Source organism: Enhydra lutris, unplaced genomic scaffold (genome assembly GCF_002288905.1).
Source record: "Enhydra lutris kenyoni isolate GAN:26980312 unplaced genomic scaffold, ASM228890v2 scaffoldscaffold21, whole genome shotgun sequence".
Lineage (NCBI taxonomy): Eukaryota > Metazoa > Chordata > Mammalia > Carnivora > Mustelidae > Enhydra > Enhydra lutris.
The window spans coordinates 24,696,640-24,715,904 of NW_019154105.1; the positions used below are offsets into that span (position 1 = coordinate 24,696,640).

Sequence of the window (19,265 nt, forward strand, 5' to 3'; positions counted from 1 at the left end):
TGTGGATGTTCTTACCTTTGGAGAATTTATGCTGAATCATGGCAAACACCTAAAATCCATTCACATTAAATAGATTTTTTGGGCTATTTTAGCTATTTATCATAGCTATTTTTTTTGCTAAGTATTTAAAAAAATAATTTTGAGTTTTCTAAGTAAAAGTTATTTTGCTCTAATGAATCATACTTTTAAAATTTCTCACATATTTTTGGTATTTTTTTTTAAGGTTTTATTTATTTGTCAGAAAGAGAGAGAGAAAGCACACATGCAGGCAGAGGCGGAGCGAGAGGAAGACTCCCCGCTGAGCAAGGAGCCCGATGCGGGACTCGATCCGAGGACCTCGGGATCATGACCTGAGCCAAAGGCAGCGGCTTAACCCACTGAGCCACCCAGGCGTCCCTATTTTTGGTATTCTTAAGAAAGCTCACTGCAATGACAGTATTCAAGGGGTGAAGTAGTCCTAGAGTTATAATGTTTTTACTTCTAAGTTTTGGAAGACGCTTTCCTGTTCTCATGAGCAAGAGTTTAACGAGGTTAGAATGATTAGAATCACATTAGAACACACAGAATAATCTATGGTTCAGGTCTTCCTCCCAGAGATTCTGATTCATTTGATGTAGGATGGTACCAGGTACCAGGATTTTTTTGAAGCTCCCCAGACTCAGACTCAGGAGATTCTAACATGTAGTCAGGATTGAGAACCCCCGGTTTAACATTAATAAATACTTGAATATATTAATTAGTAAACAAAATTTTAAAATAAAAATAAAATATATTAAGTATTATTATTAATAATATAATAATATATTAAATATTATATATAAGTATATAATACATATACATAAGATAGTATAATAACATATAAGTATATCATTATAATATATAAGATAAATACAAATATATAATAAATATAAATAAAAATAAAGATAAATTCTCTAACACAAAACATGAACAATATAACTAATTCATGGGGAATACTTTCAAAAAGTCTAAAATTCTGGTGCTTGCATTGATATGTCATGATTACCTTGCCATTAAAAAGGAAATTAATAATTTCATGAGTGAATTGAGATTGCTGGACAGTCTGCTACTTGTACTCAAGGAACAGGTTTCTGGCACTACAGCAGAATTCTGAGTACAGAACATGGTGCAAGACCTCATGGTGTTGACATCTCAGGAAGACTCTGTCATAGTCACATGCTGGAAGAAATTCTGTGTTGCCAAATGTGGCTGTGGAAGATCTTTTCAAGGCACATAGTCAAGATCTGTCTTTAGAAGGTAATGATTCATTGAATACAGGAGACTGGGTTGTATCATCTCTTGAGGGCCCCCATAGTTCTATGAATTTCATCTCACAGGATGAACAGCTCTAAGGAGTCAACCAACACATTGTCCTGTAAGAATTATTGTCAGGAGTAACTCCAAATATGACCCAGGATTAGTTCCTCATGGGTTTATTGTCTTATGATCATGAGCTGAAAGACATGAAGCATTTGATATTGGACATCAGATCAGGAAGAAGATATTGAGGCCCAGAGGATAGTTTTGGGTGAAGATATGAGATTGAATGATCCTCAGATACATCATCCCAGGAGCCTTGTCAAAACTTGGATGGTTGTTTTAATACAAGAACAAACTAGCATGGGGCACCTGGGTGGCTCAGTGGGTTAAGCCTCTGCCTTCAGTTCAGGTCATGATCTCAGAGCTGAAAGACAAGAAGTAGCTTCATGACTATTTTACCAGGAGGTATATTATATTAAGCTAAGAACCAGCATTAAGAGTCTTCTTTCAAGTGTAACTTTGGATTCATTCTGCCCTGGCAAGGTCCTGGCTCTACCACAAGCTATATGGCATTGGGCAAGTTACTTAACCTCTCTGAGCCTTAGTTTCTACATCTGTGAAATAAAGACAATAATAGTATCTACCTTGTAGGCTGTTGGTGAGGATTAAAGGAGTCAACACATAAAGTGCTTACAACAGGACCTGACATATGGTAACCCAATAAATGTTAGTTATTTCTATAATAATACCATTGGATGAAAAGGAAGTATTTCACAGGAAGAAGGAAAAGTCATGTCTTTAATTAACTAGAAGTTTAGAGAAAACAATTATGAAAACTGTACAAAGCCTGCCCTCTATCTCACAATATTTTGGGAAGACAGACACACATAACCCAAATAAATCTGATGTAAAGCAGAGTATCATATAGGCCACAACAGATACTGAATGATGGGTTTTTGGAGTATGAAGAACATTGTGGTCATTGGTTGGTTGTCTCCCTCACAACCATCTCTCCTTGCTTTCTTAAAATCTTTCAAGGGGCACCTGGGTGACTCAGTTGGTTAAGCATCTGACTCTTGATACCAGCACAGGTCTTGATCTCAGACCCGCTGTTGGGCTCCAAACTGGGTGTGGAGCCTACTTAAAAAAAAAATCCTCCAGATTTTTCTTTGAGAAATAATCCCTTCCTCATTTCAGTGATATGTTTTTGATGTTATCAACCCCACTCTGAATTTCAGGGATGGATTCTGATTGATCTAAGCCTATTGGCATCCTTCTTGCCTGCTGTGATCTAAATGTTTAAGTGCGCCCCCCCCATCCATATTTTGAAATTCTCACTTCCAAAGTTGATGGTATTGGTAGGTGGGGTCTCTGGGAGGGTTATTAGTTCATAAGGGTGGAGTCCTCATGAATGGGATTAGTGTTTTTATAAAAAAGACCATGGAGGACCCTCTCAACCTCTTGCACCGTGTGAGGACAGAGCAGGAAGATGGCTTTCTATGAAGCAGGAAGTGGGCCCTCACTGGACACCAAACCTGCTGGCAACTTGATCTCAGACTTCCCTGACTCCAGAACTGGAAAAAATAAGTTTCTGTTGATTATGAGTCACCCAGTCTATGGTTTCTTGTTATAATAACCTGAATGGGCTAAGACACTGTTCCTGTAATTGGTGTAGGGATGTAGGCAAATGAGATACAAGAAGTTTTTCCTGAAGACAAAGAGTCTTCTTCAGTATTTCTCAAGTTCTTCCAGCAAAGAATTTTCTCTTTCTGTGGACAGTTTATTATGAGGATATACAACCATTTTTTTTTCAACTATGAAGAGATCCTGAGAGCAGAATTGAGAAGATCACAGAAAAATGGCAGGATGACACACTGAGACTCTCGACAAAACTACCTGAAGCCAGGTAGTTTTATAACTTACAGCAACATGATCCTGTTTACATTAAGGCAGCTCAAGTTAACTTTTCTGTTGCTTAAAACCCAAGAAATCCTGACTGTTATAGTCAGGGAGACAGTAATTCACGTGGGCAGGGCAGGAAGGGCAGGAAGGGCAGGGAGGGCAGGGAGGGCAGGGATGGAAAAGCTTCCTGGAGCCTGGTTTTGAAGAGATGTTAGCCTCCTACAGGCAGATAGTAGAATAAAGCACATCCCAAGCAAAGAGAACACCTTGAGCATAAGCCTGGAGACAAGAAAATATGAGGCATTTTCTGGAAGAGGTCAGTGGACCCTGTCTGGCTGGACTATACAGTATGTATATGGTACATTGAAAGGTAACCTAGAAAAACAGGAAGCTGGCAAAGAATGAAGCCTTTGAACACCAGGCTTAGGATTTGGGGCTTTATGCTGTGTGTAAATGCCAACTGTCAGAGATAAAAGACTGCTGAACCTTGTGTTTTAGAAAGATAACTCTGGCAGCAGAGTGATGGATGGATTGGAATATTCCAGGACAAAGGCAAAATGGTCATGAATCAAGGCAGTTTGATGAACAAAAGTAAGGAGTGGATTAATATAAGAGATGGAAAGAATGTAGACCAGATTGGATTTGGGTGGAAAGGAAAAGGCAAGGGAATGTCATGCCTATAAAGTATGGAGTATAGTGTCTAGAAGGACTCTGCCCTTGAGAACACTTGGAGGAGGCAGTGTGGGAGTGAAGTGATGAAGAGTTCAGTTTTTGGACATTTCAAATTTAAGACATCAGTGGAACATACACACAGTGAAGTGTAGGAAGGGTTGGAGATTAGAGTCTGGAGCTACTGCAGGAAATCAGAGCCAGAAAGCACAATTTTTTTTTTTAAAGATTTTATTTATTTATTTGACAGACAGAGATCACAAGTAGGCAGAGAGGCAGGCAGAGAGAGAGAGAAGGGGAAGCAGGCTCCCCGCTGCCCAGAGAGCCCAATGTGGGGCTCGATCCCAGGACCCTGGGATCATGACCTGAGTCGAAGGCAGAGGCTTTAACCCACTGAGCCACCCAGGTGCCCCCAGAAAGCACAATTTTGTAAGTGATTCCCACAAAGAGATAATTAATGTCATGAAGGGGAATGAGTTCCCTGAGAAAGTTGTAGAAAAGCACATAGGAGGATGACCAAAAATGGTTGTGGAGATTCCCTGTGTTTAGAGTTGAGCAAGGGAGCACAAGCCTCTGAAAGCTGGAGATGGCTGAAGATACAGGTGTGTACAGAATTATGAACATCAAACAAAGGCAGAGCTTCAAAAGGGGATGGACAGCAGGATGGATATTGTAGAGATGCTGAGCAGAGTCAAGACTGAGAAGAAGCTATTGTCCTTGAAGAGAGAAGGTGAAGGACAGCCTTTGCTCTTTCAAGAACCTCTATGATGAAGGAAAGGTAGAAGTTACAGACAATGAAGTACCTTAAGGGAAAAGCAAGGTCAAGCTTTCTTAGGATAAGGAAATGTGTTTCTGTACACAATCCAAAGACCATTCTAACGTCTAATATTTTCGATGTGTTGCTTTGTTACTAGACTCATTTTCTCCACATCTGGAACTTCTATTTATATTATGTGGTCAGATGCATAAAATGACTCCCTTATGGCCTTTCATGTGCCTATAAACAGCCTGACCAATTTTTGGATGATTATCAGTTAGATCTGAAATTGTATTTTTTATACTATTTAAAAATTTCCCTCTGTGTGGAGTTTCCCTTGGTGAGTAGTTTCATTTGGTGGGTTTTCTTTTCTCTTCTTTTTAAAAATGTGCACCAAGGTAGTGAAGTATTAGAAGTGAATGTTCAAAAGTACTGCTGAGAGAGAGAATTTTTATTTGTGCCTCAAGGGACTACTCACCAATGTTTTGGAAACTCTGAAGACTATATTTATATACAAAGAACATAAAACTTTTCTGCTGTCATTGACTAACTCTTACTGCTGGTGAAGCAACATTACTGGGAACATTCTTTATTCTGTAAAAATGTGAACAGCACTGAAATCTTGTACAACTAACCTGGAAGTGCATGTATTTTTCCTGTGAAGGATGAGTGACTTGTAACTATTCGCTGGGAAACAAAGGCTTTTTTTTTTAAAAATGTATTATTCAGTTCTTGAAAAATTTTGATAAGTTTTTAAAAGGGGAGATGGTCTTAATTCACTGGAAAATGGTTACAATCTGCAAAAGACACCGGCATGAAATTCAAGTCACACATTTCTTGTATAGCACATGCAAATCTAATAAATGTTTTTTTCCCTTTTTCTTCATTACTTAAGATCAAAAACAAAACTCCAATCGCCCCTGCTTAAGAAATTAAGAACTTTTTCATTCTGCCTGTGTCTATGTTGCCATTGTATGGTTTTCTTTATCTCAACAAGTCACTCTCTGTAAAGATAACTGTGAGGATACCAAGAGACATGAGATTCTGGGGGGAAAAGGCAAAGGAAAAATAAAGACCAGCAGAAAGGAAGATGACAAAAATCATTTGAAATCCATCAATGTATTAAGAGGTGAGTATGCATGAAATGTAGGCACTAAGGATACAAAATGAATTTGATCTAATGTCTGCTTTTGAGGCTGAATCATTCACATACACATATGAATATATTATGTATCATATCATGTAAGTGCTGTGTGTATATAGGAAAAGGAAAGCAATTTCCTAGCTCTGTGAATAACATGATAATTCATATTGATTTGTCTAGAAAAAAGTATAAATTCAGTATAGCTCTGGATATATTTATTAAGTGTATGGCTATTACTTAAATGTGAATTTAAGAATGATCATGTAAGATATGTGATACATAGCTAGCATATATAATTTACACCCCATGGTATCTTTGACAATAGCTCTATTTAATTAGACATGTCCCCATAAGTCTATAGTATAGAAGATACATTTTACTAAATAAGCATAATCATTATGCATTTCGCCATTCTTATTAAAACTTAAAACCATCCTTTTAGACTCAACTACTTGCTCAGGTAAGACTTAACCCCTGATTATTTCTTCTGAGAAGATTTCAACTGAAGAAGACTTGGAACAGAAAACTAAAACATACCACTTGGGAAGGACATTTGACCTGAGTATTGAAGGTTGACTAAAATTTTTCCAGGAGACCAAAGGACCAATAAATAAATAAATAAATAAAAATCCATGCTGGAAAAGAAATGTCCCAAGTCCTAAATGCACAAATACTTATGTGTATAGTAAAAACTACCTTACTTTAGAGGAAAAGATCAGTGGGACAGAGGTTGGAAGGAACATGAGGATCCAGCCAGGTTGGAATTCCTAGTGTGGGTGAAGGGGAGATCCTGCCTCTCATTCTTTTTGTTTTTCCCCCCTGTGTAGAACATATCTTTCTTTTTTATTATTATCTTATTTTATTTAAATTCAATCACTTATCATTAGTTTCAGATGTAGAGTTCATATTCATCATTTGCATATAACACCCAGTGCTCATTATATCACATGCCCTCCTTAACGCCCATCACCCAGTTACCCCATTTCCCCACCCACCTCTCCTCCAGTAACCCTCAGTTTGTTTCCTCTTTCTAGGTCGTTTGTCCCAGAGTGATTCTCCTAAGTCACCCTTGGCCTACTATCTGCTTGGGAAAATGGAAGTGATCATCATAGAGAGGCTGGGGAAGCCAGTGGCATTGACTGACTCAGTCTCATCCCTTGAAAGAGACCAACCCTCAATAAGAAACTATCTCTATGTGCTTGGAGGGATCTCTCTTGGGTGTTTAATACCCCTCTGTCTTTCAGTTCTGACTCCACCTCTTGTTGTGGGATTTTAGAAAAGTTAAACCTAAATCTCACCCCTGCAGCCCCCGCCCTTGCCACAAGCCACTATGAGTATCTTCTACATTGGGTTATTGTAAATGTTAAAAGAAGATAATCCAAGGAAACTACCCGGCACATAATAAGTGCTCCCCAAATCTCCTCCACCTCCTTCTTCTCTAAAAAAAGTAAAGAGTGTCTTGGCTTCTATTATGTCATTGATTAACGGTGAGAAAACTATGCATCCATTATTTGCAAACAGATAAAGCACTTTTGGGGCAAGACTTTTAGGAAGGCAAAGGAATATTACTGAAGTTAAAAATAAATAATTTCTTGTCTTTATTTCTCTTCTCTACTAAGAATTGCTAATATTGCTTGCTGCCCTCATGGGATGTTCTAAGGATAAAGCAAGGGATGAAGTGAAGTATTCAGAACAGTGTCTGCCCAAAGGAGGTACGTGATGAATGTTGGCTACTTTTATTATTTTCTAACATCCTTCTCTTGTGCTGTGTGAATTTTCAGTTGATTATTTAAATTCCTTGTTTGCTTTCCACATTAAAAAATGGTTTTATTTATATGCATGTGAGCTATAACAAGAAACTGAATGGGATAGTTTGGGGAGGGCACATAGACATAATTATTTAAAGTAACTGGGATTTTTCCTTCGTGGGTGACAAGTAAATAGATTCTGTTTCATCCGTTTCACAAAAAGGAATTTGTTTTATATTTATTAGAATGTTAGAGTTTAGGAAGAAAACCAACCACTAATAGAAACATGCAAGTCAAACCTGGCTTTGCGGGGACATAGCCTTTTTTTCCCTTGAATATACACGTATATTTTGAGTTTAAGTTAAAAAAATAAATCACACAGACAGTGAAATAAATGTGCATGTGGAAGGAAGGTGAATGAGAGATGAAGGGTATGCTTATAATCTCCCCTGACATGATAGTCCTGAGTACAGATGTGCTATGAAATCAAGGCGACATCTGGCAAGTCATAAGCTCTTGTAAGTTACAACATAAACAAATATTGGAAACAAATTAAAATAAGTAAACATGGGAAAGTGTTATGCAAATAGGTAATCAACAAATGGCAGTATTTGAAAATATAACAGACACAAGAAGAGAGAGTTGATCTTTATATTTTTTATTTATAAAAGTAACACTTTCTTCTTTTGATGAAGTGGTATAGAAATATATGAAATAAAAAGTGCAAATTCTCATCCATCTGCCTCTTTGTCTCAACCATTTCCCAGAGGTAATGTCAAGATACTGACTGTGGAAAAGTTAGTGACAGTATGCTAGATCAGGCATCATTTTGGGTATAGTTACATTAAATTTTTTTAGCACGGAAAATTTTAAACATGTAATAGTAAAGAGAAATGAAATGAAATGAACCCATATTTGATGAGAAATGAAATGAAATGAAATGAACCCACAATTATTAAATTTTTGCTAGTCTTCATTTTTTCTTTTTAATATACAAAGTCCAAAATGTTTATAGTGATGGAGCCAAATTTGGCAACATGGAGTATAATTTATGTAGCGTGCTTTGGTGATATGAACAATGTATATTCTGTGTGCATGAAACCCAAAGAAGTAGCTAGAATATAGAGCACTCTGTGACTGAGTTAAAGTTGCCCTAGATGGAGCTACGTGATGACAGCTCATTTCTGCTCATATTGCCTTTATTTTCAGCGTTGTAACTGTAGTCTCTATTATAGTGCCTACCACATAATAGGTGCTCAAAAACTGCTATTGTATGAGTGAGCCTTATTTGCAGTGTAGATCTCTGTAGCACAAAGGCGGCCACATACTGTATGTAGCATGACTGATCTTCATAGGATGCTTTCCATGTATTAGATGCTTACTAGGTACTAAGTGTGCTCACCAGCTGTTGGGTCCTATTCTAAGTGCCTTACGTGAAATAACTCATTTAATTCTTACAAAAAACCCTATGAAGTAGGTACTATTATCATCTTTTGTGTCTCATAGGTATGCAACCAATAAATGGGTCAGGATCACATGGATAGTAAGGGGTAGATCTGAGGGTTAAGCCCAGGTAGTGTGGTCCCAGAGTCTGTGGCACTCTTTGCTGCTTCACCCCCAAATGTGTCTGAATCCCATCTCTGGAACACTAAACACACTTGGGCACTTTGATAGGTTGTGGTTGTACCTGTACTGCAGGATTAAGTCACAAAATCACTTCAATGGTGCCAGATAATGGGAGGGTGTTGCCCATAGACCAGGCGTTTTTCAAAAAACAGACTTTGTCATTTTTCATGAACATAAGGCACTTCTAAGTACTGTGTGGGAGGGAATGTGGTAGACTGATTTCATTGAGACCCTGCCAAATTCTGGTCTTGTGGCCATCAAAGACGCATCATTTCCTCCAAGACTTCTAAAGGGGGCTATTACCACGGGCCTGCAGGTTCTGGTTTGCATTCGGAGGAGACACTATCTTCCTAAGTGAGACCTGGAAGAGGAAGTGTCATGAATTGTAAATAAGCCTGAGAAAAAAGAATTGTTTGGAGATGGAAATGGAAATGGAGTAAAATGGCCTTTTCCAAGCCAGGTTCCAACCCCCTTCCCCATGTCCAGCTTTGCCAGAGCCTGTCCTGTTTTATTTGCTAAGTTTACTCGCAGGAAGAGAGGAGTTTCTTTAAGGAGATCTGTGCCTCTTCCCAATAAATATCTCCTGGATCAAATATTAGTACATCTCTACTGGGAAACATCATGCCACTATTAAAAAGAATAAGGTGGAACCTTACGGGTTGATGTAGAATGATCTTCAAGTTATATTATATTATATTTTTAAAAAGATTTTATTTATTTATTTAAGAGGAGAGAGAGGGAGAGAATGAGCAGGGGAGAGGAACAGAGGGAGAGGGAGAAGCAGGCTCCCCTTGGGATCATGACCTGAGCCAAAGGCAGATGCTTAATGAACTGAGCCACCCAGACATCCCTCAAGTTGTATTTTAAAGTAAAAAAAGCCAACACACAATACTTATACCCAGGCCACCCTTGGTGATCTTAAACATAGAAAAAAAAGCAATACTTCACACTGGGTATTTCGTTAGGCCTAGATGCAGAAATAATAATTCTACCTCCTCATCTCCCTGAAGGATGATCCTTTAAGACAGAGAGATCTGCAAGATCCTTATTTAAAGAAGTTAGGGGAATTTGGTGTCACTCTCTAGGTGGGGAGAAATGGAGAGAAAAGAAGGGGAAAAGAAGCATCTAAAGGACCTGAATTCTCCAAACAGCTCCATGAGGAGTCTACACATGCAGAAAGATAGCTGTGAGGTTTGGTACGGAGTGTTCTGTGTGCCCTGGGTCTGATCCCGGAGCATTTCCTTCATTGCATCTCCAGTGAAGCCGGCCTGCTTTGCCTCAGCCTGAGGGTATCTTGTCTGGGAGCTCCGTTCTGAAAAGGGACCTGTCAAAAGCTCAGGAAGAGTCAAGTAGGGGCTCCTTGTCAGGTAACAAGGTGGACAAAAGCCCCTTGTCAAGGAGAGAGCCTCACTCGGATGGGTGGCTCTCACAATGCAGGTGTGCTAGAGCCCTGGGTGCCTACAGCTCCGTGCTGTAGGTTTTTGGTGAAAGCCCGGTAAAGGGTCTCAAATTTAAGTGCCTTTGGGGACTAGGCTGGTAACCTAAAAACATTTGAAGATGCCAGGTGTAAGAGGAAATAGGAAAGAGGAAAGAGGAAACACTTTGGAGAACTTAGCATGTGTATATTCTGACTAAAGACATTCAGAGTCGGATTTTTAAACTATAGTTTTTTTCTAGCCAAGCAAACCAGGCTGCAGTCACCGCCGGTTTGCGATCCTGCATTCGCCTGGGCTCAGGAGAATGGTCCCTGGTCGCTTCAACCTTCTGCTGATCCACGGTCTGTCCCCCAGCCACTTCAGGAACGCGCGGGCGCCGAGGACGGTCGCAAATTTCGGTACTCCTGAAGGCTCCGCGTCCCTCGCCTGCACTGGCAGCGCTGTCCCCTGCTTCGATATCACCCCCCCCCCCCCCCCCCCCGCCTCTCGGAAGGCCCCAGCCTACTGAAGCTTGGAGTGTTTCGGAAGCCCTTACGGGAGTTGGTGCGCCTGGGACGTTTCGAGGCCACATGCAGTCCCAGGCAAGCGGGGAGACCGGGAGACCTAATCCGCACGGGAAGCAGCGGGTCCCGGCCTGGTACCCGGCTGAGAGGCGGGGCCGGCGGCCGAGGGGAACCCCGCCCCGGCCCCGCCCCTCACAGTCCCGCCCCCAAGCTCTAGAGTTTCGGCTTCCAGCTCTCGCAAGGCACTAAGTCCCGGGACCCCGGGAGAGCTGGCGGTGGGTGATTGTGTTTCTCCTGCCCGCGCAGAGCATCACTTGCGCGCTGCCGAAAGCCCGGAGCGGTTGCGCAGCGGGGATTTCCTGTCCTCCCGGCCCCCGCAGACACTCCTGCAAGCCGGGACCGGAGCCAGGGCACCCTCCCCTTTGCGCCCACAGTCCTGCACTACGGAGCCCGTTCCACCTCCGCGCCTTCTTCGCGGGACAGGCCCAGGGAGAAAGAACCGGCGCCCGGGTCCTGGGCACTGCGCCCGGCGCGAGGTGCGGGATGGAGAGCAAGGCGCTGCTGGCCATCGCTCTGTGGCTCTGCGTGGAGACCAGGGCTGCCTCAGTGGGTAAGGAGCCCACTCCCTAGAAGGAAGGCGGAAAGGTCGGGTGCGGGCGGAGAGATGGGGGGATGCGGAGAGGTCCTGGAGGCCGGATCTTACTCGGAATCAGAGAGCTGGGAAGATGAAAAATGACTTGACACTTTGTGTTTTTTCATTTACCAATGAGGAAACTGAGGCTCTTTGATTGGCTTAAGATTATCCAGAGATTTGGTGGTCTCCCGAGCCCAGTTCCTCCCCCCCCCCCGCCCCCGACTCTGGTCTTCCACCGGGCCTCGGCTGGAGCGAGTGCTGCGGGGCCGACACACCCTCAGGCTCTCGAGAGGTCTTGGGTGGGAAGGCAGGCGCCCGGGGTTGGCAGGCAGGAGGTGCCCCCGCAGGCGGGAACTTTGTCCCGCTGGTTGCACGGTTCCAGCCCTGGCTCGCGGAAGGACGCCTTGCAGGGAGCTCAAGCAGGTTTGCTCGGATGGCACGTATCGCGCCCTCAGTTCTGCTTCGCAGGAGTCGAGCGGACCCCGGTGTGCTGTTCCCTTCTGGTCGGAACCCACAGACATACCCACTGTATGAGGTGCAGTTCAGGGAAACTTTTTTCCCTTCTTTGGTGCAAGATGCTACTTCCCTTGCAGAGAGAAGGTGAAATTGGGCTCCGAGCCGGGGTTGTGACAGCCTCCCCAAATGTCTCAAAGTTAACACTCACCTTTCAAAGCTTTGGTCCTTGGGATAAGCGCATGGTCAGAAGTTCACGTTCTGAAAACTTACTCTGCGGGACTAGGTAGCTAGATTTAGCTCCACTCTGCGCCTTCCTGGCCACGTATATTTCAGACTCCTTCAGGACTAAGAACACCCATGCTCTTGATGCAATAAATGTCTGCCTTTCTCTCTTCGCTTTCCTCGCCCGACGCCCCCTTCTCATATCTCTTTTCTATAGCCACAGTTTGTTGATTTCCAGATTTCCACTCTGGAGGGTGAGGAAGGGGAGAAGGTGGAGGGGGAAACAAGTCAAATAATTCGGAGAGAAATTCCTTATATTGAAATGAAAAAATCACATGTCTTAAAAAAAAAAGACACTCATATACAGTAACAAGATCATCTGTCTATAGTTCTTAAATTTTCTTAATAATGACTTGTTTCATCAGGGCCAGCTCCACCAGGGACGCTCATTTGTCCCTGACAAGACCTCTCTCTCCCCCTTTATGGTCTGGAACATGTGGTTGTTCTGTATCCCACAAAGACGTGAGTTGCTTCTAAGCCTGGGGTGTTTCATAGTGCAGCATTAGTAACTGTAATCGGGTTGTCCTGAATATAATGATGAGGTTGCCCTTTTGGAGTGTGTGACTTGCTTAATTGGATTGGGCTGTAATTGGTGCCATCAAATTCTAGAGACAGAGGCACTGTTGTTTTTCCTTCCTGTCTTTGAGCTGGAAGGGTAATAGTGCACAAATTAATTAATTTTGGTTAGGGAATTTGAACATAGAAGGGCTTTTTATTGAGTAGCAGCATATGTGCTTCTTATAGTTATTTCTTTAGAATTTTTCGAAGAGTAGAACTTAAACTTGCCGATGAAAATGAATGAAGCTTAATGGAGCAAAATGAAATTGAATGTTGGTTGGTCTACAGATAGGAATTTGAAGATATCATTATTGATAAAACCTTGTTGAAAAGATTTTTGTTGTATACATGTCTCTAGAATAGTATGGTATTGTCTTAGCTTCCTATGAATGGAGAGCATATCTTTAATTAATCTTTTGAACATAAGAAAGTGTCTAGAGTATGAGATAATCTGTGATAATCATTTAAGAGAGATCTTCAAGAACCTCTTATTTTGGTGGTAGGATGAACATGGCTTATTTAGAGCTTTTTTTTTTAAACTACCATTTTCTTTCTCACGTAAGTGTGCCCGAATAATTAAGTTCCTTCTCATTTGGATCATCGTACACATTGTGTTAAGTTACTGTTTTCAGTGTGTTTCTTAACGTAGTGTTTCCCAGACAGGTTTGATACTTGTACTCATCCAAATGACTTGTTTTCATTTTCCTTTTCTTAAAGTGAGACTCCATCATTAAAAGTCTTTTCTATTTCTTTTAAACGCTTCACTTGATTGTTTATCTACTTTGGGTGCAGTTATTTCCTCCCATATTGAAAAGTGCTGTGCTAAGTAACTGAACTGATAAGCCAGGTCAATAGCTGTCCAAGAATGTCCTATGACTGTGGGTGATCGAGTCATCGAAATATTTGTGAAAATGCAGATTTGTAGGGCTCAGGATATCTTACACATCCTAAAGTTTAAGAATTACTAGCCCAAACACAAATCAGTACCGATACCAATTAGTTTCTGAGATTTATTGATATAACTTAATTTTTAGGATTTTTCTTTAAAAAAAAAACCTATGATATTGATCAACACATCTACAGGTGTGCCAGCAACCTACTTTGCACATCTGGCTGAGCGTGTAGGAATAGGTGTAAGCAGTTATTCATTTTGTCTGCAGCTGTTCACACTGAGGTCCACAAATTGAATATACGGGATATTTGCACTGGATATTTGCTCACTCTCTTTACTCATACTTTTTCATATTTGCTAATACTGTCTTATTTACCCACCAAGATCCAAGTGCCAGTTTAGGCCTTGAGAGTCAGTGGTTCTTTTTTAAAATGTTTTTATTTACTTATTTTTAAAATTCTAGTGTAATTATCATACAGCGTTCTATTAGTTTTGGGTCTACAATATAGTGATTCATCAGTTCTATACATTACTTAGTTCTCATCATGATATGTGTGCTCTTAATCTGCACCCCCCGTATCACCCATCCCCTCACCCACCTCTCCTCCGGTAACCATCAGCTTGTTCTCTATATTTAAGAGTCTGTTTTTTATTTGTTTATTTGGATTCTTAAATTCCACAAATGAGCGAAATCTTCGGTATTTGTCTTTCTCTGACTTACGTACTTTGTTTAGAATAATACTCTCTAGCTCCATCCACGTAGTTGCAAAATGGCAAAGTTTCATTCTTTTTTTTTTTTTTAAAGATTTTATTTATTTATTTGACAGACAGAGATCACAAGTAGACAGAGAGGCAGGCAGAGAGAGAGAGGGAAGCAGGCTCCCTGCTGAGCAGAGAGCCCGATGCGGGACTTGATCCCAGGACCCTGAGATCATGACCTGAGCCGAAGGCAGTGGCTTAACCCACTGAGCCACCCAGGCGCCCCAGTTTCATTCTTTTTTATGGCTGAGTAATATCCCATGACATCTACATCTTTCTTATCTACTCATCTATTGATGGACAGACACTAGGTTACTTCCATATCTTGGCTAGTGTAAATAGTGCTGCGATAAACACAGGGGTGCATGTATCTTTCTGAATTAGTGTTTCCATTTTCTTTGGGTAGAGAATCATTTGTTCTTAGTTGATGTGAGTTAAGGATCATATGAAACCTGCATGCTTACCCAGCATCCATCACTTTTTAAGGTGATGTTTTGGAGATCTTGTTATTAAGGCCCTAGCATAACAGACAGTTTTTCTTTCTCTGATAGATTTTCATCATTTACTAGATCTTTGCTTGTAATTCACAAAGAACTCTGTTTTCTTGCTGGGGAGTGATCCATGGTGAGTAATCTGTCCTGTGGTATTTTTAGGTAAAGTCAACTTCTTGTATCCTAAGCTTGATATAAGGAAGAGCTCAGAGCTTTGATTAATAACTTGAGATTCCCCAATTTTAATTCGTTAGTATTACACTTTTTTAGTTCCATTCTCTAAGGAAAAGTGTATTAATAGGTGTATGATATGGACACTGGCAAATGTTCCCCCCCCCAACCCGGCCCAGTTCCTCTCACCTAGTTTTAATGTACAGTTTTCCAACTTTGGCAGTTCAGTTACCAGAGGAAGTGCACGAGAAAATTGATAAAGGAAAATGAGACAATGTCATGGGCCCTCCTCCCCCCTTCAGGGTACATAGATGAACTGTATAGAAATCTCTCTTCGTGGTATTCATTAGTCAGCAATTTAGTCAACTGTGTGCATCCTATGCTTTATAAGAAATGTCAGTGGGTCCTTTCCCAAGGGAGTGAGATCATCAGATGAAGGTTCATTTGGTTTCAATGTCCTATATCCTTTTGTAAGACCTTGAAGTTGGCAATGCAGGAAAACAGGAACTCCACCCTAGCTCCATGAATTGCAGAACTTTTGTGTTGGTTTATGACCATCTGCCCATTCTTCCTGTTATGACACAGTTTGTGAACTTTTACTGGGAATGGTGAAAAGTAAATTCACAGTTTTACACAATGAATTGCTGAAGAGGCCTTTTAAAGTATAGAGTGTGCATTGTTTATGGAAGGTGTTTCCTATTGGGTCTGACTCAGTGGCAACCATATTCATTTATTTAATTTGTTTCTAGGTTTGCCTAGTGTTTCCCCTGATCCACCTAGACTCAGCATACAGAAAGACATACTTACAATTATGGCTAATACAACTCTTCAGATTACTTGCAGGTAAGGATTCATTTTACATTCAGATTTCCTATGTTAAGTAACTCCTTTTTTATTGAGGGAAAAATCTACATAAGCAGAATTGTAGTAGAGTTGTAGTCATTGTAAGTAGTGAGGTTTTTAATAAATGATTTAATAATGAAAAATGAGAAAGCTCTTCTTTCAGAAATTTTGTATGATTTTTCTGGAATTGTTTTCCTGCTCCTCTCTGCCCCCCCCCCTTACAGTAAATAGTAGACATTTGATAAATATTGAATAAATAAGTGAAATTGAGGATTTTCCCTCTTACCTTTAAGGGATGGAGTTGAAGGAGTTTGGGACCATATTTGTTATAATCAGAATGGCTCTTGGACATTTGTTTAGCCCTTGCCAGGAATTTTACTTTCTGATGAAATTATGGCTGTAGTAGCAGTTTGATATTCGGCCATTAATATTACTGAGTGCATGTTCTGCACAGGTAATGGACTTCATGCTTTGACTTGATGTTCTGGAATTTTGCTAGCAAGATTTGCTAGCAAGAAGTCGTGCTATTGATTTTTTGCTAACTGGGGAAGCCGAGTTCTTTGAAAGGGAGAACCATTTAGATTTTGTGTCATAGCCCCAACCCCCAAAGGAAAGGTAGAAGACTTGGGGGTTTAATGCAGTGACCTGGAGACTTCTCAGGAACCTCTCAGTGTGTCTTTGGCAGAGATGTAGGGAGGTGATATTGCCCTCTGATAAGAGAGCCAGGGGTCCACAGAGAACCTTGGTCAGCTTACTGCCATCGCTTACACTTGATGAACACCAGTGGTCAACATGACACAGATCTATTTCAGACTGTAGACTGCAAAGGATATTCTCATCCCCTTATCAAGGGTAGGTAACCCATATCCAGCCCTTGGGAAAAGACATAGTAATTGTGCTATTTCTCCAGCTTTGCTATCTGAAGACACATTTCTTAGTGGATTTTCCTCTTACCCATCTTCAATAACAGAGGGTATTTAAAATCCCCAAAGATCCCATACTTCCTTTTAAAACTCATTCAAAAGAATTTTTTAGGTCCTGGAAAAGCCACAGAGTGTGTTAAGGTAACTTTGCTCATGTAGCTGCAACTTTGTGGAAAGTTCAGTTCTTCAAAAGAAGTATCAATGATGTTGCCTTTTTTTTTTTTTTTTTAATGTGGACTATCTTTCTTAGGGCTTTGCAGGGAAATGCGGCAATGAAAGTAATCTTTGTTTGAATGCAGTCTGTATAAGGTTCTGTGAGGCTCTGAAACAATTGCGCCCTCTTCCTTCTGAAACTCACTTCTTATTTTCCTGCCTGCCACTGTTACCTGACTACTCTGGCTTCCTTGACATTCCCCTGATACTCCAGATACTCCTGTCCCAAGGCACTTACGTTTTCTGTTCCCTCTGCCTGGAATACTGTTCTTCCCTGTGTTTATATAGCTTCATCAAGCCCCCTCCCTCCAGAACTCTTTACTCTTTGCATATTCTATATTTTCTCCACAGTACTTATCACCACCTTACACTTTACTTACACCATAAATTTTACTAAAAAAAATTCAGCTTCATTGAGGTTTACTTACTATTTCATTGCCTGTTTCTTTTAACTAGATTGAAGTTCCATAAAGGCATTGGTTTTTGTCTGATTTGTTCATTGTTCTGTCCCCAGATTTTAACAACACTTGGCACATAGCACCTGCTTAAGAAATATTTGTTGAGTGAATAAGTTAATTAGTAGAAAGCTCAGGAATTCTTATAAGTGGTGTCTGAAGCTGAGTTTATGGCTTTTTGTCATTTGTCCATTCAGTCTGTCATTGGTAGAAGGCTGTGAATCTATCTGTTGAGTTTATATAAGTTTGAGAAACAAACCTTCTGTTTTCTTAGAAATAGCCTCATAATATGGCATTACACATGATTACTTGCCTGGAATTAATTTTTCAGTGGAGAGAGGGACTTGGACTGGCTCTGGCCCAACAATCAGAGTGGCTCTGAGAAAAGAGTGGCAGTGACTGAGTGCAAGGACAGCCCCTTCTGTAAGATGCTCACAATCCCAAAAGTGACTGGAAATGATACTGGAGCCTACAAGTGCTTCTACTGGGACACTGACAGGGCCTCAACCATTTATGTCCATGTTCAAGGTAAGTGGTTACATCAAACTCATTTCCTAAGCTGATTTACCAGGTATAAAACACCACAGGCAGAGAAGAATCAAGGACAATGGAGTGTGACAAAACGCTCGCTCCAAAGGCTGTTTGCCAACAGGAATACACAAGTTCTTTTCTCTCAAGGTTTCCTCTGAGAATCAGATTCATTGCTTTGTCCTGGAACTTGGGCCCATTACATCTCTTGCCCAGTTAGTGTGGTTCTGCTCTTTGTTTCTAAGGGAAATCTGTGTTCACAATTGGCTATGGGGATTTATAAAAAGCTTTCTGATGTTTGAGAAAAAGAACCTGAAATCCTTGAAAAGGGAGGTTCAAGGGTGCGTTCCGGAGAGGTTTCTGTGGAGAGATAGGTTATCTACAACAGGGTAGGAGATTTTCTCAAGAATGTCCAGGGAAACAGCCAAGGGCTCTGGAGCTTTTATGTACATGAGAACTTTTCTTTTCCTACTTACACTTTGTGAAAAACAATTTCCATCCTCTTGTGCAAATGAAGATACTACCTCAAAGGGCTTTTTGAGGACAGTGTTTCTTTCCTTTGCTTGTGTGGTCTGAGGTATTGGATGATATACAACATCTTTCTAGAGTTTGCAATTTGGGATTGACACCATGGAGGTCAATTTAACATCCATGTAGAATAAAACACAATGTTACACGTATTTAATATGTACAATATAAATTATTTTCCTTTAGTGTTTCAAAAATCTTATACTATGTTAATTTTCCTGTGGAAACCCGACCTGAATGATGATAGTTATAATTCTGTCATACAATTTTGGGGAATGTTAGTGTTACTAACATTAGTACTAATTAACAGTAATTAGTACTAATTAGTTAGTACTTTGCTTGGGTATACTAAATATTTTTCTTTTTAGTGAAAATGAGCTGTTTAGACATTTTATTTATACATTTGTATAAATTTTTTGCATCCCAGAGGATTTGAGGCAGGTGAAGATGGCTTAGACTTTTTTCCAGA

General features: G+C 40.6%; 1 protein-coding gene across 1 annotated transcript in view; it reads left to right on the plus strand.

Moving 5' to 3' along the window:
* Window positions 1–11,340: 11,340 nt before the first annotated feature.
* Window positions 11,341–19,265, plus strand: part of LOC111149192 (kinase insert domain receptor) — a 43,346-nt gene continuing 35,421 nt past the window's right edge. The window contains exons 1-3 of the mRNA XM_022506137.1: window positions 11,341–11,673; window positions 16,056–16,149; window positions 18,072–18,268. Coding sequence (XP_022361845.1) covers window positions 11,607–11,673; window positions 16,056–16,149; window positions 18,072–18,268 — 358 coding nt within the window. The 5' untranslated portion in view covers window positions 11,341–11,606. The remainder of the gene's footprint in view (window positions 11,674–16,055; window positions 16,150–18,071; window positions 18,269–19,265) is intronic.